The sequence below is a fragment of the Cyprinodon tularosa genome, unplaced genomic scaffold (genome assembly GCF_016077235.1).
Source record: "Cyprinodon tularosa strain WSP-4 unplaced genomic scaffold, ASM1607723v1 ctg120, whole genome shotgun sequence".
NCBI lineage: Eukaryota > Metazoa > Chordata > Actinopteri > Cyprinodontiformes > Cyprinodontidae > Cyprinodon > Cyprinodon tularosa.
Window position 1 is genome coordinate 3,421,539 of NW_024038004.1, and position 27,068 is coordinate 3,448,606.

At 36.3% G+C, this 27,068-nt stretch overlaps 1 protein-coding gene across 2 annotated transcripts in view; it reads right to left on the reverse strand.

Moving 5' to 3' along the window:
• Positions 1-223: 223 nt before the first annotated feature.
• Positions 224-27,068, reverse strand: part of plpp2a (phospholipid phosphatase 2a) — a 38,605-nt gene continuing 11,760 nt past the window's right edge. Inside the window, exons 2-7 of one of the 2 annotated variants that reach the window (XM_038273794.1) lie at positions 8,370-8,463; positions 7,608-7,759; positions 7,245-7,507; positions 2,510-2,567; positions 2,022-2,198; positions 224-1,151 (exon numbers count right to left, since the gene is read on the reverse strand). In XM_038273794.1, coding sequence (XP_038129722.1) covers positions 1,035-1,151; positions 2,022-2,198; positions 2,510-2,567; positions 7,245-7,507; positions 7,608-7,759; positions 8,370-8,463 — 861 coding nt within the window. In that variant the 3' untranslated portion in view covers positions 224-1,034. The remainder of the gene's footprint in view (positions 1,152-2,021; positions 2,199-2,509; positions 2,568-7,244; positions 7,508-7,607; positions 7,760-8,369; positions 8,464-27,068) is intronic. The other variant, XM_038273801.1, reaches the window with a different exon arrangement.

Here is a 27,068-nt window from a genome sequence, read left to right on the forward strand (position 1 = left end):
TAACAAAATTCCACCAACTGCTTTTGATATTGAAAACGTAGTGCAAGAGGAACTGGAACAATTTTTCCTTTTGTTTTCATGTCTAACAGTTGGCCGTTATTGAACAAGAGACTCATCTACTGACAGTCAAGTTGGGGTCTGGATTAAATTTGATCCCCTGTAGCTGAAACTGAAAACATTTAAACTGGTCCAACAGGAAGTAAATTGTTCTACACCATCCAGAGACTCTTTACAAATACCATCAGAAATGTATGAAATCTTTATTGTATTTTATTTCTTGCTTTTTTTGGCAATATAATCATTTTACCTTGAGACAAGCTTCAAAACAATATATACAAAAAATCTAATCAGGAGGGAATTATTCGGACCTTTATCAGATTCTTTAAAATACAGATTATATTTGGAGAAATTAGATAGCCATTAATGGTAGAACTGACACTGCTACATAGAAAACCTGTTAATCTTGAAATGATACAATATTTATCACATATAATTGTTTTAATCAGGATAACAACACTATATAAGGCGGCCTTTGAGAAACAGGGAATTAAAACATTTTTGTGTCACATGCATTCCAATAGGATAAAAACACATGCATAGAAAAAGGAAAATGATGTGCAGATACATTCAGATCGAGTGTATATAAAAGCTGCAACAGTCATCTTCGACTGGAGCAACATAGATAGCATTTAGCACTCAGAGGCTCGTTACTTGAACCTCCTCTTTCAATTTGTTTAAAAATGGTCACTTAATTTGGCACGAGTATGAAAGCAGAGTCATTAATGGAACATATAAAACATAATAGCTGTAAACTGTTGCACAAATCCACACACACGCACAAAAGTCAATATGGCACTTTTCTGGCAGCAACTGCCCCCACCTTAATACCAGTCATAAAGTTTATGCTCCAATGAGTTTTTGGGACTCTATTTTTCATAGTTGTAGAATAACTATTTGTGTGTTGAAAGCATAGTTCTGTGGATAACGGAGCTGCTGTCACATGTTTTGTTCGGATCGTCGCCCTCCTCAATAGCTTATGCCTGTCCAGGACTGCTGTAATGGTTTCCGCATTCAAGTTGGTCCACCTCTGCAGGATCAGCTTGTGTGCTGGGCTGAGGCCGTGGCTTGAAGAAATCAGACACGTATCGAACCTGAGAACAAAATAGTGGCACAGACGTGGTCTTTGAATACTGAAACCAGAAAGGCAGCTTTTGAAAATGTAATGAATCATTTACTGCATATAGCATACAATTATTAATATCCCTTTGAACTCGTTTACATTTAAACAAGTCACAACTTTGTCTGGCTGTCATTTTTTATCTTCTCTCTTCAGAGTGTATCATTGTGAAGAATGATAAAAGTCCAGGATTGAATCCAGTTTTAGAAAAACTATTAAAATAATAGTCCTCAGTCCAATCAGAGTAAGTTCGAGCAGTTTTATAAAAAAAACATGATTTTAATGCCTTCATGTGCACGCCTGGTAGAGAAAAACTTCTACTGCAAAAATGATCTAGAAATAAGTAAAAATGTCTTAAATTAGGTGTATTTATTCTTAATTTGAGTAGATAAATAACATGATTTGTCAATTGAATTAGATTTTTTATTTTTAAAATTAGATAATTAGATAGCAATGCATATGAAATAAGGCAATACAATTGTTTATTCTTATTTTAAACGTAAATTGTCTTGTTCCATGTGTTTCATTAGCACATGCCTCCTCAATTCAACAAAAAATGCACTTATTTTAAGTTTTATGCAGTGTACTTGTAGATGCAAAGCGACAAAGGCTGATCTAGAGTACTGATTCAATACTTTTGAATGCAAATTTATGCCATATTTATCAACTACTCTTCTGCAAATACAACATAAGCTCATTGCAGTAATGGACACATTCTAAAAGATCAAACTTTTAGAATTTAGTTAAAAAAATACGTTATTTTACTCTTAAATCCTCAGATATCTTAAAATTGTAATGCATTTATCAATCTTTAGCTGATCAGGTGATGTAGGGATCAACTCACAGTGAGCACAGCGATGAGCGCTCCTTGCAGCAGTCCCACCACCACGTCGCTCCAGTGGTGTTTGTAGTCTGAAACCCGTGTGTATCCGACGTAAAGAGCAAACGCCACCAGAAAGAACTGGATTGTGGGCCGAACCAGCCTCGTCCACTTCCCCTGCATTCGGGCATGGACATAGAGCTGCACACACAAAACAACTTTTAATTCTACAAACATTGATTAAAAAAAGGAAACGTACAATAATTGTTGTCCAACAAACCTCACTATGATATTATAAAACCATTTAATAAAGTTGAAATAAAATCTCTACTCTGTCATAAAAAGAGTAATTATTGATTTTTGCCTGATGCAAAATATAAAATACAACAATGGTGTTTCCATATCTGAGCCGTCTCTGTCTTAACCACCTTATCCTGTTTTGGCTCATTTCTGGGGTTTTTGCTTAACTATCTTTTCACATCCGGTCACAGTGTCATGTAGTGAGCACTCACCGACAGGAAGAGCATGCAGTACATCCCAAAGGACGAATGGCCGGAGTAAAACGACAGCCTGAGGAGAAAAAAAAAGGAGGAAAGTATAATAGGGGAGCTACAGATTATAAAATAATGTCATTGATTTTACACACACACAAAAAAAACATTACAACCCCACCGTATTTATTAAGCATCATGTTTATTTGACTACATCAGCTGGACATTATTCAGCATAAAGTTTGCTCTATATAAACCTGTTTCAGTATGATTTTATTGGCTTATGAACCTGGTGAACAACTCTAAGATATCACAAAAGAGTTTAAAATCATTCATTCTAATAATAGTAGTCTAGATACTATTCCACCAGAGGAATACTCAAATGAATACTCAAAACCACCATCAATAATCCAAGCCAGGTTGTCCAAGCAAGTTTTTACCTCAAACCAGACAATAAGTTGCTAAAAGAAGCCTTAAAAAAAACCTGTAAAATCTCCTTAAAGAGCTGACCTCAAGGCTTGCTACAGTTGAAGAATATGCAAAAGTGTATGCCTGTGCAATTTAACAAGTTTAACTTGTGTTTATACGATGGAGTAGGTGATTGACAGAAGCTACTCTGGCCTTTTATGGGGAAGCAACATCTGAGCAAAATAGAAAATCTCATTAACCGATCCAACTACGTTCCAACCTCTCACATTTGGTCATGAGATATTTTGGTCACAAATGTAAAAAAATCGAAATCTAGACAAGTCATTTTTTCTTAAAGAAAGTGCATTTGTTCTTGGATTGAGGAGGTAAAAGAAACCTTTTGCTAATGGTACAAGACAATTTACATTTAAAATGAGAAAATGCATTATCTAATTTAAAGTGGATGTTATCTAATTATCTTATTTTAGCCTCAATTCAATGCAAACCGATCTAAAATAAGTAAAAATTTCTTATAGTATATTTACCCTTAATTTGAGTAGGTAAATACAATGATTTGCCAATGTAATGAGTATTTTTGCCCTTAAAATAAGATAATTATATAATATGCGCTAGTAATAACACAATGCAATTTATTGTTCTTATTTTAAATGTAAATTGTCTTGTTCCATTGGCAAAGTGTCTCACTTACCTCCTCAATTCCAGAAGAAATGCACTTATTTTAAGAAAAAATTTATGTTTAATTACACCCAACATGGTGAAGTAAAACATTTAGATACCAAAGAATGTTCTGGAGGATTTAATTTGGGAGGCGGGTTTCTTTTGCTCCCCTCATGGACCTGTTGCTTCAAGCAACCTAATCTCAGATACGTGGAATCTGGTCAGGCGAAAGGCTGCAAGAGACAAATGATCAGTTTTTCCTGAGACCAATCTGAGATGAGTAAGATGATAAGAAGATTGCCAGATAAAGATAAAAGATCTCTTTACTGCACATACAGTAAAAAGAAAACTGTTACAGACAGCAAAAAGGAAAAAAAAACTCAAGCAATCTAATCCATTAAATAAACTAATATATTTAATTCACATATCTAACCTAAGCTAACCAAATTCAAGAGAAGAAATCTGCTCTCAAAATTTATGAATACCTAATGTAACTATTTATGGAGGTGAACCTTCTGATGATGCCGATTATAAATGATTATACTCCACATTCTGCCGGCTTAGATGCACTGCCTTCATTGCCTTAAAGCCCAGAAACTGGATATACATGAAACTGGAGCAAATTCTTCATTATTATCTGACTATTTACAAAATATTGGTCACGTAAGTGTGTAACTTGCACTGGTGTCAAAAGTACACACCTTTGTTACTTAAGTAGAAGTATAGATACTGTAGTTTAAAAACACTCTGGCAAAGTATCAACTTGACCTCTTTACTCAAGTAAAAGTGAAAAAGCATGTCCTCCAAAAACTACTTAAAGTATAAAAGCATAAAGTAACCTGAAAAAAATAAAAACAGCCAGATGCCGCTATATGAATTGAAAGCTCAATTTTACAACTATTTCGAAAAATTCTTTGAGATAGGACCAAGGATGAGGGAGGTCTTGTTGGTCTCCATCTCCCGATACGCTCTCGCCTGTGTCCGACCTTTCAGACATTTCAACATCTTTTTCTGGATCCAACATTGTTGCATGGCATAGACAATTCATGTTTGCAGTTTGAAGAACACCTGCTTGCTTCTGATGATTTCCTTTAGCTAACCAATGAGTGTTTGTGTTCTATGACTCATCTAATTACACTAGTTTTCACCAGATGTGGATGGCGACAATGATCTAGATTGGATGGCGCACATGATGTGAAATAAAAAGTTATAAACATTAAACCGAAGCCAAGAGTAACGAGTATTGTTTGTTTTAAATATGTAAGGAATAGAAAGTACAGATACTGTGTGAAAATGTAATGAGTAGAAGTCAGAAGTAGGAAGAAAATAAGTAATGGAGTAAAGTATAGATACCTAAAAAGTGTACTTAAGTACAGTAACCAAAAGGGGAAGCCACAACAAAAGAAAGAGAAATCTATTACCATGGATGAATGAAGAATGTAAGAAATGGATGAGAGACTAAAAAAATATATGAAATCCCATCTCATCATAGACAGGCATAAATTTACCTCATTAAGAAAAAGGTTACTCAAATTATGCGAAAGGTTAAAGCAACTTTTTTCATGAACATTTCTGAAGCAAATGGAAATTCCAAAAAGATCTGGCAAAGTTTAAATAAATTAACAGGGAAGGATAAAAATGCAAAACAAGAAATTGAGTCAAAAATTAACAATATTGCTGTGATCCAGATCTATTGACAAATTAATTTAATAATTATTTTCTAAATTCTGTGAGAGAAATAGGCAAATTATTTCCATCTCTTGATCTTAAACCAAGGTCAATTGATCTCACACAGCCTGTTTTTAATTTACGCGAAATAACAGGGCCGGAAGTTTCCAAAATTATTAGTTCACTAAAAAATTCGAAAGCTAAAGACATTCATGGACTAGACACTCATCTCCTAAAATTATGCAAAGAGTCCCTTATTGCGCCAATAACACACATGGTTAATTTATCACTTAAACAGAGAATTGTCCCATCATCCTGGAAACTGGCCACAGTCACCCCAATCTTTAAATCTGGTGACAGTTCAAATATATCCAATTATCGACCAATCTGTGTACTTCCAGTTGTTTCCAAGGTTGTTAAGATATGGGTAGCAAATATTATAAATGAACATTTAAATAATAGTCCCTTTAACCTACATGCAATGCATTTGGCTTTAGAGCAAACCACTCCACTAATTTAGCAAACAGCTTTTTTATAGAAAAGGTAAAAAGTCAATTGGATATATATACCCCTGTGGTGGTGCAGTGTTCCTTGACCTTAAAAAGGCTTTCGACACTGTCAACTATGAAATTCTTCTAACAAAATTGTCAGACTTCAATTTCTCGCCAGAGGCAATTCAGTGGCTTAAATCATACCTATCCTCAAGAAAACAATGTGTAAAAATTGACAGTATAAAATCATCGGTCTCTGTCGGTGTGCCGCAAGGATCAATACTTGGTCCCCTGTTATTCTCCCTGTACATAAATGATCTTCCCAAAACATGTAATAATGTGAATTTTCAAATGTATGCAGATGACGCTGTAATTTATACTCATGCAAGGAGTGTTAAAGAGGCAGCTTCTATTCTGACCTCAGCTATGGAGCAAGTATATGACTGGCTTTTTAAATCATGTTTGCTTCTCAATTTCAAAAAAACGGTCTGTTTGATGTTCTCAAAGCAATCAAAAGAAATAAAAAGCTCCGGAGTATTCTTGAGAGGAGAAGAATTACAACTTGTCACAGAATTCAAGTACCTTGGCGTGATTCCACTTTGTCGTTTAAAAATCATATAAAAAAAACTTGCCAATACTGTCAAATTTAACCTTAAAAATTTTAAACAAATCAGGTCTATTTTAACGCTTGGTGCTTCTAGGATTGTTCTCCACTCAATGATTTTATCTCACATTGAATACTGCATCACAAGTTGGTCTCTCACCACAGTTACCAATTTAAAATTAATTGAATCACTGTACAAAAAATCTCTAAAAGTGTTTGACCAAAAACCTAATTCTTTCCATGTATGTAATATTTTAAACAAGTACAATTTTCTACATTTTATGTATGTATGCTTCATTTATAAAGCGCTACATGGACTAGCCCCACCTCCTGTGTCTACTCTGTTCAAACCCAAGACTTCAAGTGGCCTGAGAACCAGGGCCTCCTCCAGAGGAGACTGTGAGGTCCCTCCCAGAACAACAACTTTTGGTCAGAACACTCTCTCTGTGAGAACCACTAACATCTGCACATACGGGAGAGCCCTACACTGATCAGCTTTACATTTCAACTCAAACTACAGATTAAAACAAACCAGTCATATAACCACTAAACTCTTAACATTTCCTTGTGATGCTTGTATTGTATGTTATGTTCTTTCTTATGCATTTGCCTGCCTAGGGTCTACGGATGAAAACTAGCTTTGTAACTATAATCCGGCATATTTACATTTGTTTTTATACTGATGTTCATTAATGTGCATTGTCCCTATTCAAATACCTAAATAAATAAAAATAAAATAACTAAGTATTTATACTTCATTACTATATCATAAATTGCACAAAATGCTTTTCATGTCTCCAGCCAAGTAGCACCTCTGAGATGACATTAGGTGCATCCAAGACCGTGCAGAACCTCCAGGATCGGAGACATCTAGCATCGCTGTGAGGAGGGAGAATTATCGTCTCACCTAGACTGCGTTACGTTACGTGCATTGCCTGTGCAGTTGATATGCAGCACGTATCCACTGCAGTTCTGCGGGGCGCACACAGCTAAGAAGTTTGGACGGGGTCGGCCGATGATGAACTTTGCCAAATCAGTCAGAGACGTGCTGACCGCTGCCCCAAACAGAAAGGTGCCAACCACCTTGTAGAGAGCAGACAGGTACTGGTTGAATGTAGAGTTTGAGCGCAGACGCTTTGTATGCACCAGGTAGGCCTCTCCTGTAGTGATCTGCAACCAGAGAAAAACAGTTTACAGGAAGATTTTTAAAACCACCTTTAGATACAATTATATAAAAAAAAACTTTAGGGTCATGCATAATAGGACTCACAATGACCATGGAGCAGCCGATAGTAACAGCAGCCATGGTTCCATGAGAGATGGTATCTTTTTTGTAGGGATATTTGATGCTCTCGTCATTGCAGTAGATTCCCCTTTTAAATGGTGTGAACTTCAGTGTCAGGATGGCTGAAGGCAGAGCCGCTGGGGGGGGAGAGGGAAAAAAATGTTAATTTAATCACAGTAGGGCTGAACATATCAATCATTTTAGTAACTGATCATGCTTTCAATTAATGTCAATTGATACCAGAACTGCAACTAATGACCATTTAAAAAATTAGTTCATAAGTAATTTTTTTTCCTCGATTGATAATCTTATGGCAAAAGATTTTACACAAAATTTAAACCAAGTGAAACTAAAACTGTGACAACCCCCTTTGTAATATACATCATGTTTTTTCTCTCCCACACCGTTAACATTTGATCAATGTTGCACTTTGTGGAATGGATATATTAATTTACTGTCTGAAAAGCTGTACTTTTCGGTCTAAGACATTTTGGGCTTGATTACTGCACAGTTTTTTTTTTTTTTTTTTACATATTGCTGTTGGAGAAGAAATGCTTTCTGCTGATCTTGAAAGACAGGATGCTCACTGGAGAAAAAAGGCAAACGTCTCCAAATTAGGAGTTGAAGAAAAAAATCAATTTGGTGATATATCATGATTTGTGCTGCCCGATATAATATCAATCTTTCAGTTCCTAATATCGATTAAAATAAAAAAATAACTAAAACAATGAGGGAAAAATTGGCTACCTCTGATAGCTCTGTGGAGCCTCTTGCTGTGCAGCGCAGCCTCATATCTGTAGTTGAGGCAGTCACAGTGGAAGACGTGGACTGACTCAAACCCCTAACAACATGGATACCGAGATAAATAAATGATCAATATCTTCTGATGAGCATACACAGTTCTAGCTTATTTTTTATCTATAAATTTCATTGTGATAGCTGGGTAAAATATTGCAATATATACTGTAGTGATATTGTGATAATATTGAATTGCAACCCAAGTATTGTGTCATGTATCGCATCGCAAAACACGTGCCAATTCTCACCCCCACTCAAAATACAAAACTGACATCAGTAATCAATCAGCCGAAAAACAGAATATCATCATATATAAAGCGGCCTGGATCTAAAATCTCAAATCGCATGCTGATAAAAACATTCCACTTCTATCAGCTCTTTGTAAAAATGTATGTAACCCATTGCTTATTAATAAACCAGTCAGATGTTCTCATACATAATGTAGACTATTTTCCTCTATTTGAGTAATAACACTTTTTAAAGCCTTTTCTAACAAACCAAAATTCTAAATAAATAAAAAGATATTGGATCAATTCAACATTGGTGAACAGTCACACCAGCTTTATCAGTATTGTAAAATGAAAAGTTATATTGGATAAAACACCCTTACAAAACTCCAAAGCCTTCTTAAAAAAAAATCATTTAAACACACTGCATGGTCTGAATAAACAATGCTGATACAAAATAAAATAAGCATAAACATAAAAGCACGAAAACAAAGCAAAGCAATTTTGTTTGTTGGTTAAACTACCCAGCTTAGTGTGCAACACCATCGGCAGAAGAATATAAGTTTCAAATCTGGCATCCCATTCAGAAACCTATTTTCTGTGATCCATAAACCTCAGAACATAAAACTGCCAGGTTGGAGTAGCGCAATCTAAGTACAAAAGTAAATGCCTTGCATTTTTTTTCTTGTGGATCTCCATATTTTCTATGGCCAGTGCAATTAATGTTAGAAGCATAACAGTGACAGAAATACAGGTTTTCTGGGCATACACTGCAATGAAATATTTATTCTAAACAACCTACCAGCAGTACCTGATCGACTTCATGCTACATACATGATAAAGAACTGCTACAAAGACACACAGTGAAAAAGGTTTAACTGCTGTTGATGTGTACATCAACCATCTTGAGTCCGAGGTCGGATACCATTCTGTTACACTGAATCAAGTGTAACAGTAGACATTTATGACTTTGAAACCACACAAACATTTTTGCGCAGATTTTGTGGTGACTATAACACAGAACGCAGTTTGAAACCTTGGACAACCTCGTTACTGGGGCTGAACGATTTGGCCAAAAATCTAAATTGTAATTATTTTCAACCAATATCTCCCTTTGCACCGAGCGTAACCCTGTGGATGTTTCCATCAAGGGTTTCAGTTTATTATGACCTTGAAAGCTTGCTTTTCCAGAATCCATTGATGCAGCACTTTAACCTTTCAGTGGAAAAGTTCTCACTTCTGCTATCCTGCATGGATCTGCATGCTAGCTGCAACTCTCACTTCCTTTCTGTGTGGCACCAATCCTACCTTAATTACTGCAACATAAAGGGCTGGAGTTAGACATTTATTGGCTTAGTCTTGATAAATGTAATGTGACTCAAATTGAGAGCCTCTGTGATTTGAAAATCGCATTGTGAAGATATTGCAAATGCAATTAATTGCCTAAGCCTATTTGTTTCTGGTAAGCAGTTACTTGATAGTGGAGGTTGATAAAGGCTCGGTTTGTTGGACTGTATTTATGTCAACCTGAAAGCAGTTGGAGCCTAGCACAGAGCTGCTGCTCAGGAAACAGCTAAACACACATCAAAGCTGAGGTTTAGCTTCAAGAAGGCAGACAAACTCTCCCCAATGCATGAATTTATCATCAGAGGTAGCCGCTTCAGCCCTGCACATCGTGTTTGCTCTTTAAAAAAAAAAAATAAGCGGCAATAGATCGTGGAAACTAGCCCATCGCTTTTGAAGTGACCTCTGACAGCAGGGGCTGCTTTTGCCCTGTAAAGGGCCTGGGAGCCGAGCAGTGAAGGGGAAATGCCTCTGAAGACGCACTGACCTGCACACTCTGGACAGAAAAAAAAGGTTTCAGTATGTAGACTAAGAGACAAGTATTAATAAGTTGTTGAGAAAAAAGCTTTTTATTTTTTTAGGATGGTCAGGAAACAGGGGATCTAATACTTCCCCTTAGAGAAAACAAAAGATGTCATTAGGCCGTCTCCTGAATCAGACGGCGACAGTTTCATCCAACTGTCTGAACTAAGATCCTTTAAATATCTTTCCTGTTTTTAAGAAAATTCTGTCAAACTGCTGAGAGCAAAAATAAGGGGAATGAGTTTTTTTTTTTTAGACTAGTATCTCTGCATTTACCGGTGCACACTGCAAGAATTTGTCGCTACAAAGACGGTGCTTCCTTCCTTTCTTTAGAGAGTGCATCTTTAGTTCAACAGAACAACAATACACCAAAATAGAAATGAAACAGCAGATAAAGGTCGCACATAGAGTCATAGTAACATTGTTATGTGGATATCTGGTGTTTGACAGATAATCTAAAAAAAAAAAAAAAGTCCATCAGGCAACTCAAAAGAAATAAGTAAAAAATAAATAAAGACATTTGTAGTTTGCCACAAACCATATATGGAACCTACAATTGATGTAACAGAAAATAAAAATTGTGCAAAAATTGTTGCAGCAACATGCTGGGGGTTTGCTCTACTTCAGTAGATTGAGGGAATTTGAAAGGAGCAATAAATAGGCTAAATATGAAAAAAAAAAAAAAAAAAACATCAGAGGCTGCAAAACACTTGAGGCAGAGGTTTGCTTTCCTGCAGAAGCTCGCCTCCAGATCCAGGTGTGTAGGTGCAGGCAAAAACAGTTGTAGGACAGTAGCACTCAAGGACTGGAACTGGGCATCTCTCTTATTGATTGGCATGGTAACATCAGTGTTTAGGATATCGCATTTGCAAAGGACTGCTTCAATTAAATATTTGGTATCCTATAAGGGGCTGAAATGTTTGGCTAGTTGGAAGAATCCCTCGATTTAAATGACAAACTTTAAGGCTCTTAATGACAGATGCCGACAAAGGGTTGGAGAACATATTTCTCCTGATATGATGCAGCAATAGTTTACATTAAAAATTATATTTGTGTGTTAGACCGACTCTGTCTGAGTTAGGGTTGTCAAAAGTATCGAAACTCAAAAAAGTATCGATACTGAAATGTTGTATCCGGATACAATACTCGTTTTTAAAAGTATCGATACAGTGCCGTCACCAGTGGCACCTAAGCAGTCATTCATCTAAAGTGCAGAATAGAGGACAATGCACTTTCTGAACACTGTGTGATTGAACAATTCTATGCTCTTTTCAGTTTCAGACTTTTTTTTTGTAACAGGTGAAGCTGCTGAGAATTATTTTTGTTTCTTAACTGGTTTGGCTAGTGTCATTTTTATGTGTGCAAAGCATAGCCAAGGAAGGAACACTTAATTTGAATTTTATAAGTTTTTTATTAAGTTTGCTTAATATTATGCACAGCATACAACCTTTATTGAGTTTATTTATTGTATTTTATTTATTAATGAAAATATTTCTGTTGAATTTTGGAGTCTTTGTTTTTATCCTTGTGGTATCGAAAATGGTATCGAGTATCGAATATTTTCCTTAGTATCGGTATCGAGTTGAAAAGTTTAGTATCGTGACAACCCTAGTCTGAGTATCTTCATCCATCTGTGGAAAGACTGGAAAAGCAAAGATCGGGAAAATGTTTTGTCACATCTCTCTTACACATACCACTTAAGGCTGAAAATTATTTGGTTTCTTTTTTAAATTCATGCATCATTTTGACTTATTTTTCTTAAATGTCAAAATCATGCAATCACATTCAGCTAAAAAGGTATTTTTTTATTCATGCCTTATAAATACATTGTTTGGATTTTAATCTTTACTTTATACCATATACTAAACAATTTCTAACTAATCAAACTTATTAATTAACCTATAGAAATGAACCCTGAAAAATTTATAACTATGAAACTGATGGCCAACTTCTATAACATCTCATTTTGAATCATTCCAAGTTTTCACTGCTGTGAGAGGAAGATCTAGATGAAAAGTAACGGATGTGAGATGCTCGATCGATGTCCAACTAAATATAATAAATGGTTTTTATGATGAGCTTGTTCGTTATTAAAGAGAACTTATTTTCAAGACAGGAAATGGCTTCACATCTCAGAGGCCCATTACTCCAGCAGGTCAAGCGTTCTTTCAGCTACACTTTGAAGTGGTGCCCAACCAGTGTTTGTTCAGTAGGGAGCAGGAATAACATTTAGATAAGACACTGATGGTGGACAGCAGGCTACATGCTGTGCTAGTGGACAAATGTGGGCTGTGGTCCTCAAAAAATGCTCAGCAATTTACCACCACTGAGCTTATTTAACTAAACAGCGAATGAGGAAGTGGATCCCTCTTCATAATAATCCCTGTGAGCTGAATCCACTACAGAGTTCTCATTATCTGTGCCGCACAATCATTTATTATTCCAGAGGGCCTGGCTTGTTTTAAAGGGTTGCACTGTGTGTGTTACCTCCCCGTCACAATTTGTAAACTACGGCCATTATCGTAGCCTTCTTCTGTGTTTTTAATTTTCTCTTTTGGTTTAATTGTCTAACATTGAAAGGATAAAAACTGTCTGAATCGTGTTGTTACAAATTGCACAAAAAAAAGCTAAAGTGATCCTCTTTTCATTAGAACATGTTCTCAGAAATGAATTCTTTCTGTTGCCTTCAGGATGCAGCTATGCACATTCTTTTATATCAACAGCCATTCAACTTTTAAATTCCATATAGGGTGGCAGGTGTGTTAAAAAAAAAAAAAAAACTATGTTATCCTTTTACTATCTTTCTGTGTTTTTTTTTATTATTATAGATATTGGTCCTTCAGCATCCTGTCAATTTTTTTTTTCTTTTTTAATTATCTTATTTTTAAAATGTTATTACATGTGTATTTGTCTTGTTTACTGCTAAAATTAATGAATTAGGATTAACAAATTGGTTTAAGTCCAAATCAGCTTCCAGGCTCTCTCTAGTTCTTCCACAAGGTAATTTCAAATTTTTTAAAGGAATAGTACACCCAAAACATGATTAGCCTTCATTTTCTACTCACCCCCATGCTGAACAACACTCTGGAGTACTTTTTTGATATCTCAAATGCATCTGGAGATCTGGGAGGCTTCTTGCTGTCTGCTGACATTCAAATAATGGAGGTGCCCAGCGCCCGAGGCAGAAAGGTCCATAAAAGTCCACAAAAAACGTGTCAATATTCCTCCATACTGCTCGTCCAATGTATTCCAAGTGTTCTGAGTGGGTAGCATCCAGAATTTACTCGAAACGAAGTCCTTTAGAATGTTTTTAGAGCAAAAACAGTAGTGTATAGGATTTCCTGAAAGCGCGCACATGCGCGATCACGAGCCTACGGAAGCCGGCAGACCAAACCAGCGCATTCAGCTCGGCAAAGAACTCATGCTCTTCCTCAACACTGAAGTCCTCAGACATTTTTTCTTTCGTTGTTTCTTTCTTTGCACAGGTAAACAGCACATTTCAGGACACTTGGAATACATTGGACGAGCAGTATGGAGGAATATTGATGCGTTTTTTGTGGACTTTTATGGACCTTTCTGCCTCGGGCACTATAGACCTCCATTATTTGAATGTCAGCAGACAGCAAGAAGCCTCCCAGATCTCCAGTTGCATTTGAGATATAAAAAAAGTACTCCAGAGTGTTGTTCAGCATGGGAGTGAGTAGAAAATGAAGGCTAATCATGTTTTGGGTGTACTATTCCTTTAATGTTCTTTTTTCCTGATGTTTCCATCATTTAGGATGTCTACATCGATCACTATGATCCCTTAACAAAGTCTAAAGATTTTTAACATAAAAAATTTATACACTCATTTACCATTCAGTTCAAAATGTCACAACAGGAACTGTAGGTGCAGTTCAGATAAAAAGGGAAATCTTAAAATAAATATATATCTGAGTGACCTCAAGAGCAGACTATAACTGTTCCAGCCTGACCTGCTATTCATGCTTACAGAGACAGTTTTAACATTTTAACCCCCAACAAGCTTAGGTTGTAAGACCTTTTAAATAAAACAAAAAAGGTGCACAACTTTAACACTAACAAAAAAAAACATTTAAGATAATTAAATGAACTTTCCCTTTTGCTATAACTAAACCTAAGTGCTAATGGAGAACAATTAAAAGAATGAATGGTTACATTCCTATGCAGAACACAGTAAAACAGCCTGAGGAAAAACTGTTGGGACAGATAAAAGTTAGACCTTGTGGTGTATGCATCATCATAATGACCCGATCTATTAAACACATACCAAACATCCTAGATCATGGTGAGTAAATCAAATAATATGAAGAGGTCACGTTGCTTTAGGTAGGAGAAGAATTATACATGAAATTTGTGTTTTCATAAGAGGGAGACCCTAAAGCCCCTATATGGAGCAGCCAGGGCGAGTCCACACACCCTAACCAAATATAGAAAACCTTTCCCCTCTGGTTAAGGTGTAAGGACCAGCAATTTCTAAATAATTATTAAATTGATCTTTACTAGAGAACTCATTCATCAAGAACTTTTTGTCATTTATGCCTGATTTGCATTTTCGCTAATGTATTTCTGTAGATCAATGCTTTTATCAGTTTAGGTGTTAATGGCCATTTACCGTTGACCTGTTCTGAACTGTCGTTTCTACAACCTAGTGTTTTGGATTTACTTCCTGAGATGTCTTTAAAACTTTTGCTGTAAAGTTTTAATTTTAACTGTAAATGTTCTTGTTTTGTCACAATCATAAAAAAAAAATCAGGTCAGAGTTTTACTCGTATACATGTTACTGTACATAACTATGTTGTTATTCTGTAATAGTGTGAAACTATGTGTTTGAAAAGAAAATGAAAGATAACGAAATTCTCCCTCCTTCCTCCTGCGTTAAAGCTGGACTCCCGTCTGAATCACTGATCTCCATTTATTCACTGAATTACTGATAGACCGAAAAAACTGAAATCAACGGCCGCCATCTTGGTACTCCAAATTTTCACAGAGTCATGCCATAAAAATGCCTGTAATGTACTTACCATAACAATGTTATCAATAACCGTTTATTACATGTACATCATTAATTTAGCACTTTTGATGCATCAGATAGTGTGTATGTGCGTGTGTAATATTCTTACTATCTGCCTAAAGCATTATTATCCTCTATTAAAACACTAATTTTGTTGTGATGGATTTGTATATGTTATATTACATGATTTATAGACTTCATACTCAATATGCATTGTCATGTGCCTATTTTTTACCTTAAATGACAGTAATCTGTTGGTGCTATGAAACAGCAACTGTGTGCCAAAGGGATTACTTTATTTTAGAGAAAATCATCGCTGTTCGATGCTGTAGCCCACATATTGTTAACATTCCGACTGGCCTAACTAGGGAGTACCAATATGGCGGCTGGTGACTTCATAGCAACATGTACTACCAACGACCTATCAGCAATCCAGTAAATACATAGAGAATAGTGGTCTTTACGGAGGGTCTGGTCCAGAATACTTTTCTTTGTTTGACTCCCTCTAGCGGTCAGGAGCACTTCCGTTTTATGGCATGATATAACCATTTGCATAATTTTCTTTCTGTGGTTGCAACATATTTTGTTAGCATTCGTTTTGTTGATTGTAGGTTCTTGCTTTTATTTTTAGTGAATATTGCATTTTCTGCAGCACGTTTCGTCGTTTACTGTGCACTTGAACCTGTCGGCCAAACGTAATTAAGGTATTCCTATTCTCCATCAATATCTTCTGGAAGTTTAGTTGTTCAAAGGAAAACTAAAGCTTCTGTTATTTTTCAGTTTATACTGAAAATTTTAACAATTAAGATAAATACACACACTGCTTCAAATATGAAGCATTACAAACTAAAGAAAAATTACAAAAACAAAAGTCCTTATTCCTGCTAACAGTTTAGATTTTTCTATATTTTACCTTGGAATTGTTTTTGAAGCTGTAAGTTAAATTTATTACGTTTGTTATAATTATGGGTTTCGTCTTTTTTTTTTTTTTTTTTTAAACACTGATTTTCTAACAGAACTGTGGAAAAGGTTAAAAGTTTGTATCAGCTCATCTCATCTTATGTGACATTTTCCATGTCGTCGTCAGGTTTTAGTTCCTGCGTGAGCCTTTACACTTCCAAACAATGCAACAATGGTTCATCTCACTATCTTTCCACTAAGGAGGAACACACATAGTTTTTGCTGACTTTCTGTCCTCAGATATGAAATGTTCCCTGGACAGATAAAAAAGGGAAAGGGAGGGTGGGAGGTTATTGTTTTACACATTCATAATCTCGTCTGGTAAAAAAACGACCCCGATTCTACCCTGAGAAAATAAACATGATGGAATTTGGGAACAGACAAGTATAACTTCCCCTTGACCTCTAACCCTGTAGGAAGGGGGAAGCGTTCCTGTTATTCTGCTCTCAAGATAAGTGGCCATCACTACAGGCCCTGAAGAATCAAATTAAATACTAGTAAAAAAAAAAACAGAACCACAAGTAAAGGCTAAGACTGAAAGTTTGAAGTCTGTGTCTCAATATTGTAAGATCTGGGAGGCCAGTCTGCTGAATGACTGCTGCATCCCATAGAGATATTTAGGAAAATAAATATTTAAACTTGTACCTATCCTTTTGTTTATGAGCAAAGCTTTTTCAGTGCTTGTTACATTATGTTTCTTCTTCACCACATTCTCATCAAATGAGCTCAGACAGACCAGTGCAGATACACTGTATTCTGTTCCACCTTCTCCTGTGTGGGTAAATTCCACAATTTTTTATTATCTCTTCTGTCCATAATGGTCAGCTTTGTTCAATAGGGTTTTTTTGCACGATTACTGTAATCGAAAAAACAGTGTTGTGTCAGAAAAGAGCGTCACTTCCTCTTAGGATGGGCATTTTTCCAGGGTAAATCCGAAACATAGCTTTTCATTGCATATCATAGGTATGTAGATGTGAACAGAATACGAATTTGTTGCACCCCCACCCCTTTCCCCAACCCAGAAACACAGATCAAAATTAATAATGAATAACATCAATTTACTCATTTTCTAAGGAAATGCTAACAGCGACAGGATTCACATTCCAGGCTTTTACACTTAATTTTGTTGTTCATATATGAAAAATAAAAAAAAAAATTAAATCATTACTGTCCAGAAAGTGTCCTTCTCTTTTAGTGCAGATTTGTGCAGTTGTGCTGCTTTTGTTTGATATATATATTTTTTATTTGGGCAGGTTATATTACCACTTACTAAAGCACAGATAGATTCTGCTAGATTCTGAATGCATTTTGTCCATTTGATTGGAAGATTTTTCTCCTTTGATTAAATTTACTGAAAGTTTCTGCTGCAATTTGGCAGACATCAGAAGCGAATAATCATATCTATAAATCGCTGAAAATATTTAAATAAAAGTGTTTTTCCTCTGCACTGTGACTGCATGCATGCATGCATGCAAGTGAGGGAATGCTAGAAAGTTAACAAAACAATGCAAGTGATGGTGCGCTGTCGCTACAAATAACTTTATTTAGAAGAAGAAAATTCTACAAAGTTGAAAAATAAATGGATATCATCAAGTGGGTTTCCTTGGACAGAACATTTTAACCAGGCTGTCTGTATGGTTTGATTGAATCCACTCTGTAAAGAGCCTTGCGATCATGTGCATTTTAAATTCGGCATAATTGGTTCAATAAACTGAACTGACTAGTATGAATAGATAGTTCCCAAGGCAGGCATGAACTGACACATGGATGGTATGAGACATGCTGAGGCAGACATCTTAAAGGAATAGTACACCCAAAACATGATTAGCCTTCATTTTCTACTCACCCCCATGCTGAACAACACTCTGGAGTACTTTTTTGATATCTCAAATGCATCTGGAGATCTGGGAGGCTTCTTGCTGTCTGCTGACATTCAAATAATGGAGGTCTATTGTGCCCGAGACAGAAAGGTCCACAAAAGTCCACAAAAAACGTGTCAATATTCCTCCATACTGCTCTTCCAATGTATTCCAAGTGTCCTGAGTGGGTAGCATCCAGAATTTACTCGAAACGAAGTCATTTAGAATGTTTTTAGAGCATAAACAGTAGTGTATAGGATTTCCTGAAAGCGCTCACAACGCTACGGAAGCCGGCAGATCAAACCAGATGAAAGTGCGCATTCAGCGTCTGCTCTTCCAATAATGCAAGCGTAGAAGAAGAAATGTGCTGTTTACCTGTGCAAAGAAAGAAACAACGAAAGAAAAATATCTGAGGACTTCAGTGTTGAGGAAGAGCACGAGTTCTTTGCCGAGCTGAATGCGCTGGTTTGGTCTGCCGGCTTCCGTAGCGTCGTGAGCGCTTTCAGGAAATCCTATACACTACTGTTTATGCTCTAAAAACATTCTAAATGACTTCGTTTCGAGTAAATTCTGGATGCTACCCACTCAGGACACTTGGAATACATTGGACGAGCAGTATGGAGGAATATTGACACGTTTTTTGTGGACTTTTATGGACCTTTCTGTCTCGGTCACCATAGACCTCCATTATTTGAATGTCAGCAGACAGCAAGAAGCCTCCCAGATCTCCAGATGCATTTGAGATATCAAAAAAGTACTCCAGAGTGTTGTTCAGCATGGGGGTGAGTAGAAAATGAAAGCTAATCATGTTTTGGGTGTACTATTCCTTTAAACACATATAAACATGTCACAACCACAACTGCAAAGGTGCAAAACATATAAACCAACATATTACTCAACCAGCACAAAAATGCTAACCTGACCGACATAATCCTAGCAGCCACTTTTAGACAAGCGCCAACTAATCTTTTTGCTGTGTTCTTTGGAAAAACAAAAGTAGGTATTATTTCTGCATTTTTCCTCCAGTATGTTCTAACTGTTATTAAATATGATACAAACAAATATTAATTCTTTACCTAACTGTCCATGCATGGTGAATTGTGTTCGGGGTGCTATTCCACATTGGCAAAATCATACAAGAGTGGGGTAAACCCTGGATGGATCAAAGGTTTATCACAGGTAATAACACAAACAGGGTTAAAAACAGCTCATACCCAGGTGCAGAGTAACTGATTATAGAGTTGCTCCAATGAAATTTTCTCTTTTCTACTATTCAGCCTTAAATATTGACTGACCGCAAATATAATGTCAGCGTAATCATATTTACTCTTTGAACCTATTTTGTAGCGTGTTATATTAGAAAAGGCTTGATTAAGTGAGAAGACTCAAAAAGGCAACAAGTCAACAATATGTATGAAAACAAATTACCCCATGGAATAACAACCAATGGGTATGTTTACTATTAAACAGAAGCAGATAGAGGCATATATTTAATCAGAATGCTAGATTTTGGATGCATGCAGATATTTAAAGATATTTGTTTTTGGCATAACATTGCACACATTTTCAGTATCTATTTCATCCATCCATTTTCTGTCAAGCTTATCCCTGCTGGGGTTGCCAGGGGTGCTGGTGCCCACCTCTAGCTGTCTACATATGAGAGGTGGGGTCCACCCTGGACATGTCGCCAGTCCATCGCAGGACAACACAGAGACATACAGGAAAAAAAAAAACTATTCATGCACACACGAGAATTTAGATAGCCAATTAACCTATCCGTCATGTTGTTAGACTGGGAGGAAGCCGGAATACCTGGAGAGAACCCATGCATGCTCAGGGAGAACTTGCAAACTCCATACAGAAAAAAAAGACCCAAGGCAGAAGGTTAAGAGTAAGAACTTCTAGCTGCAAGGCAGCAGTGCTACTAGCTACACCGTTATGCAGCCCATCTTCATGAGTTCAGAGAAAGAGTCAAATATCTAAGGTATTAGCCCCATGCTTTTACCATGCCACTAAAAAAACAAAGATACAAAAAAAAAAAAAAAGTTAAACTTTTTCTACAAAGAATAGAACTTCATTGATCTCAAAATGGAGAAATTGACTCGTGATATTGGCTGTTATAAACAGAAGGTGCACAAAGGCTGTAAAGGTGTGAAAAGTATATACTGTGCATCCAGATATATACAGTGGATGGTAAAAAAAATAAAGGAGAGATTTGATGCGACATACAGTATCTTGTGTACAGTAAAGTGGTGGCAGTTAAAGTGTGTTTTCTGGTTTGTTAAAAAGACAAGTAGTAGTTATTGCATTGTTATTATACCAGGTTATAGTTCAGTGGCATTGTAAAGTCTGATGGCAGCAGGGATGAATGACCTGCAACACAGACATGGTCCTTCTCTGCAACATTCATTGTGATTCGGTTTACTTTGTTCCCTGAAGACTCATTTAAAAAATCCTTACATATTTTATATTGTGCAGAAGGGATAATTTTTTATTATATTTCATTGGTACGCATCAATATTTTCGAATCTTTAGTAAAAATAAAAAGTTGCAGAACATAAGTGTCATATTATTTGCACCCTTTTCACTCATATATGACTTTAAGCTTCTATGAAACAAAGGAAACTGAATCACCTCCCCCCTTATGAAACCATCAGCTTCTGAAACCACAACAGCGTAATTGTTATATTTTCCCTTCAGTTTGTGAGCATATGCTTTACAGTAAAAACACATTCCAACTCCATTAGTGTCCCCAGGTGACTCTGCTTTGATGGAATCAGACATCGCTTTAATATTGAGCATAGATCAAAACAACAAAAAACAAAACAAGGATCTTTGTCAGTTCCTTCTTTAAACAGTGCATAACAATGTTAAAGATCAATCTTTCACCTCTACATAATAACTTATTAAACTTTGCAGGACTTTAAGATCAGTAGGATACACACATCTTGCATTGTAGTTCCTTATTCGTGGTTTACATCCACCAATTGTTATTTTTATTGCCTAAATGCCGAAAAGAAAACAAAATGCCTACATCTAGATACAGAGCACCAAAATAAAACCAAGAGAAAGGCTAAAATATGCTGCAGAACTTCATAGGCAAAGTTTTCTCCAGTGGAGCCTGAAGTTTCTACCTCTTAGCATAGCAATTCGTGGATCAAACTTTCAGGGCAATACCTCACTAATATTGATTTTGACCAATTCTGAGAGTTTTCTGAGAACTCTATCATATCAGAGAAACAACACTGATTAGTGGAACATGCATGTAAACTATTTATGCAGATATTTTTATGTGTTCGAACACAAAGTTAGTGGAAATATTTGGTCATTGGTTTGTACTAGTTAGGAACAATCACATGGTTTTCCAACTTTAAACAACGATGCTCTTAACTTCAATATGGATGCATTCCCCATGTCAGAACACCAACTTGACATGTTAAAGACATTTTGTGAAATATTTTAATCCAGTACTTCAGCTAAAATGTCTGCTGGAGACAGAGACTTGTGAATATTAATGGTCAAAATAAAAATAAAGGCTGGTTGTTGTGTTTTCCCCCCCTTTATTCTTATTGCCCCTTTTTCAGTTGGTAAACATTGTGATGCATTTTTCTGGGTGAAGCCTACCTGGAGGCAGAAAGATCCCCATCCCCCCTTCCCAGCAGTTTAACAGTATCTAGCCTTGCTAGCTTTACAAAAAAAAAAAAAAAAAAACAAAGAAATGTAGATAAATCTAATTTTATCTGAATATATAAGGTTATTCGCTCTTTAGGGCAGGATATTTATTTAAATAAGTTAACTTTAAGAGACGGCACCGGATCGGTGGACCCGTTCAGACCAACTCTGTAGATGGATGATCGGACTGTATTACCTCTGGCTGAGTGGCATGACATCTACACCTAGGTAACTGAAAAACGTAAGATGTTGATTACTGTGCATTGTGTCAAATAAATACAGAAAAGCATGTAGTGACAAAAACATGTCTTGACTTTTAGAAAAGAGACCATTTTTTTTCTGTCTGGTAAACAAAAATGGCTTTTACACAATACATTATGAGTGAAAAGACGTGACTAATGATTGACAAATTGATTGCATGATGAAGCAAGTCGACAATTCTTTATTTATTTATTTATTTTTTTTAACAGGGATAAGCAAGGAAAGGGACAAGCTTGGATGCCTTTTCTCTGCCATGGCACAACAAGGAGTGGAGCCTTTCCAGCGTGTGCAAATCTGATATGTAAAGAGAACAGCATGTCTGCCAAAGATCCAGCAAAGTTATGGATACCTTCACTGTCTGTCACTGTAAACAGTATAAAATGAGAAAAACGGATGAACAAAAAATAGACCTGAAACAAAACAGTGATGAAAAAAAAATTGTGTAAATTTGGGCACATCGTAATCCTTTGGTGGAGCTTTGCAGGACCACCTTGGACTGCTTGACTGCAGATCTGCTAGACCGGTGACTGTTCCATTTCTTATTAGTTTATAGCAGTGTGTTACTTTCTATTTCAATGACATTTTATCTGTGGTACGTGAAATACGTTAAAATGGTGCTCTGGATGATTGTGCACAAGTTTGAGAAATGTGACTGGGAGGAGAGCAGGATTTCTCATGAAGTAAAAAAAAAAAACTGTTGGGGGCGGGGCTTACAGTTCATCCAGTTCAGAATTACTGTAGGGATTTTTCTTTTAAAAAAGGAAGTTACAATAGAGTTAAAAACTTTTTACATTGATGTGCAGCATAACTATCAAATAATGCTATTTCTAATGCCTTTCCAACTTGGCGTTGTGCTGTCTGCCTGCATAAACTAGGTCACAGAAACTACTACTTTATAAAGGTGGTTTTGTTTACTTCATTCAGTTTATTTCATTTACCTCACTTGCTGTGATTCTCTAAACTTAAGGTTAGAAATTATATTGAACAAAAAAAAAAAAAGGTTCTGAAACTTAAAAAAACCCAAATGTACTAGATGCATGTAAAAAAAAACTACAGTAAGAAGAATAAAAAGAGAAATTGTAATATCTTCTACAATAAAGTTCTGCACTGTGTATTTTTGGTATGTTTAAAGCGACATCTGCATATAGAAAAAAAGATGTGGAGAGTCAATCAGCCAGTGGCTGTATTCTGTACATGTGTTCATAACATTTTGTGCATTTATTGTATGCAGGTTCTATGTTTCATGATGACTGATAAGAACCACAGGATGGGAGTCTGTCTGCAGAACAGAAGAGGAAAGAGTAAACTGAAAAATTCAGCTCATAATCAGGAGTCTCTGCATGTTCCTGTTGAACAACATACTACAGAAAAATAAATATTTTTTTTCTTGATGGGGATGCAACCAGTTTCCACTCAAACCCTGATAAACAGCTGCATTGTGGGCAATAGTTACATTATCCATCTGTGGAGGAGGATTATGGTGTTATGTTGAAACAAACTGGCAGAGAAAATATTCAGTAAAGGTTTACAAAAACTAATCTTCAGAAGGAATGGAAGATTAGAATTATATTCTTGGTTGAATGTAGACGACGCAGCTGGACCGTTTACGAAACACACACCTTAAAGTATGTAAAATAATATAGCATTAGAATGGTATCATAAAACAAAGAAAATAGGTTTCATGTTTAATGCCTTTTGATCATGTTTAACAGCTAGACCGAGCTAGGAAAACTCTAAGGAGTTTTATTGTATCCAATATGCAGAGCAGTCAAAACAGTCAGCCCTAAACCTGCTAGTGGACTGAGGTTTCTATGCATTTTGCAAAATGGAAATTTAAATATTAATCGCGTGTATTCATGCATTTGAGTAATTATGTAAAATACAGCAATTTATAGAATAAAAATAAAAATGCTTGAACCAAAATTGTAAGCATACATTATTTGCATACATCTGTTTTATGATTTATATTAATTTTACCCTGGGAAAAAAAAAAATTAATGACATGCATGCCAATGACGGCTGCAGTAAAACTCTAGATCTAATATCCACCCTTCTGTTTGACCTGATTTTTCCAAAGCAAAATTATTAACTGTATGATTAACTCATATGTTGTTAACTGGATGAACTTTTAACTCTGACTCACAGACCACTAGATGTTCAGTTTTTCATCATACAGCTTTAATTTAAATAACATTTGAATTTATTAAGAAATATATTGAGAAGTTTGACACTTTCCATCAGGCTGTGGGTGCGAAATATTCAGGAATTTAGTGAGAGTTTGTCAAGAGAGATGAAGAAATGTTATGTTTTGTAATACAATTTAAAGCCTCAGAGTAAATCAACTAGGGCTGCAACTAACGATTATTTTAAAAATCGATGAATCGGACGATTATTTTTTTGATTAATCGATGAATCGGACAAAAAATATTTTTATATTAACCTCTTTATTCCAAAATAAACATTTTAGACAGAACAAACAAGCACACAAGTACAGGTTGCTCATTAACTGTACTGGTGCAATATGAAAAATAAATGTTTGTGTTAAAACTACGCAAACTTACATGAGAAATGTAGCTGAACATCCACAAAATATAGGCTACTTTGTTTCATAAAGCGCAAAAAAAAGACATTTTTGTTTTTAAAAGCCCCTAAGGGGTTCAAACAATAGGCCCCCCCATTTCAACAAATGAGTTTTTTTTAGATTAGAAGAGTTCTGCCTTTTACGACAGGAAAGTATAGCAGTTAAAGTTGCTACTTGAGAAAATACTGAACCATAGAGATAAAAATAGCCCTGTGATTCAAATTATAAATTGTATTTGGAATAAAAATGAGAGAACTAGGGGTGCTAAAAAACACATCCTCCAAAGACAGATATTTACATGGGAATGTGGCAGATAATTAATTGACATATTACTGATCTTGCTGGATTTTATTCTGCTTTACTTCCATAAATTGCAGGATCTTCTTTACTTTATCTTTGCCAAAAGATTTAAACTTTAAAAGCCTTGCCCTCATAATTTGCAAGTTAATTTATTTATAAAGTAAATATAAACGCTGCTTAAGCTAATTCAAATGAAATTAAAAGTAAAATAAGTAGCCAACCTTATCACTGTCTGTAACCTACTAACACGGTAAGGAAAGCATCAGATGAGCTACCTGAGAAACTAACGTAACGTTTCTCCACTTTAAAACCAAACAAACATGGTGGTTCCGTGCCATGTTAATTTCTTTTGAAAAAAGTTGCATGTTATCACTTTTTTCGCTTTACAAAGCGCAGGCTATTTTAATTATTGTGATCAATTTGCGCCGTCAATCCCGGTGCATGCGCGCTTCATTTGCAGTCTGGAGGGACTCCTGCGGGAGAACGGGGTTGGGATGGGGGAGGCGCCCCACGGCAGAGTAGGAACGATACATGCTTTCATTAAGAGTCTCCAAAAGCCGCCAGTCACACCGAAAAAAGTCGCCAGATTTCTCGCTAGTCGCTTTTTTGAAAAATAGTCGCTGGAGGGGTCTGAAAATTCGCTGAGTTGGCAACACTGCACCTGCGGAGCTGGCTCGCTCTGCCGTATTTTTTTTTCTTCCTCTTTCAGTCAAGAGGCAGTGATGACGGCGCGGCGGATGACGCAATAATCGCGCGACACAACTAATCGATGATGAAATTCGTTGCCAACGCTTTTAAAAGTCGATTTTTATCGATTTTATCGATTCGTTGTTGCAGCTCTAAAATCAACACCACATGGAGGGAGACCGAAAACCAGCTCTGAAAACAGGGGCTTGGAAGAAGAGAATATTCTGAAAAAATGAAAAGTCCCAGTGCTTTGTGACATTTATGTCTTCATGTATCAACCAAGGGGAGGCATTTGATCACTGGAGCCGAGGAATCTAAAACATTCTAAGACATTCACTTTCAAGAGGCTGTGTGAACTTGTCAAGTTTATGAGCCGTTCTTATCACGATGACTCACCTCTGATTTCGCAACAGGGTGCTACACCCACCAGGCATAACATTAAAACCACTTGCTTAATAATGTGTTGGTCCCCCATTTTCTGTCAAAACAGCTAAGACTCACCAAGCCATGGACTCCACAAGACCCCTAAAAGGAGCTTTAGTCCAACTGTTTTTAATGTTCTTTTTTGTTTCTGCATTTTTTTATTTCTTCTTCTTATTTTTTTCCTACTTGTTTTGATTCTGTTTTATTTCCCTATATTTTAATGATGTAAAGCACTTTACATTGTCTTTGTACTGAATTGTGCTATGCAAATACATTTGCCTTACCTTGCCTTGGGATTCTGTCATGAATATGTTGTGGGGGACCCTTATAGGTCCGGTCATTTGCAGGGCTGGACATTTATGGTTTAAGCTTTTAGATTCAGCAAACTCCACAGATTTGATATCTGGAGAATTTGGAAGTCAAACTAATATATCGTTCCTTAAAAAGGTATAGTGGAGGATTTTCGCAAATTTTTTATATGACCCGCCCTGTAACCACTCCCGACAGGAAACGCCTATTAAACGTATGTGAGAACGTGCACGAGCCCATCTCTCCGCGTGCACACTGTTTAAATGTTGCTCTTTGTAGCTCATACAGGTTTAATGTGTCCGAATGTCCGCCCTAACCCATATATCCCTCAATCACTATGTAGAGTGGGGACTATATAATGGACTTTATAACAAACTCAGTTAACTGACTGTTCATACCGATGATCACAACTTTTAGCTCCCTATCAGCACGTAACTCCTGCTCCTCTACTGCTCGTAGCCTATGCCATCT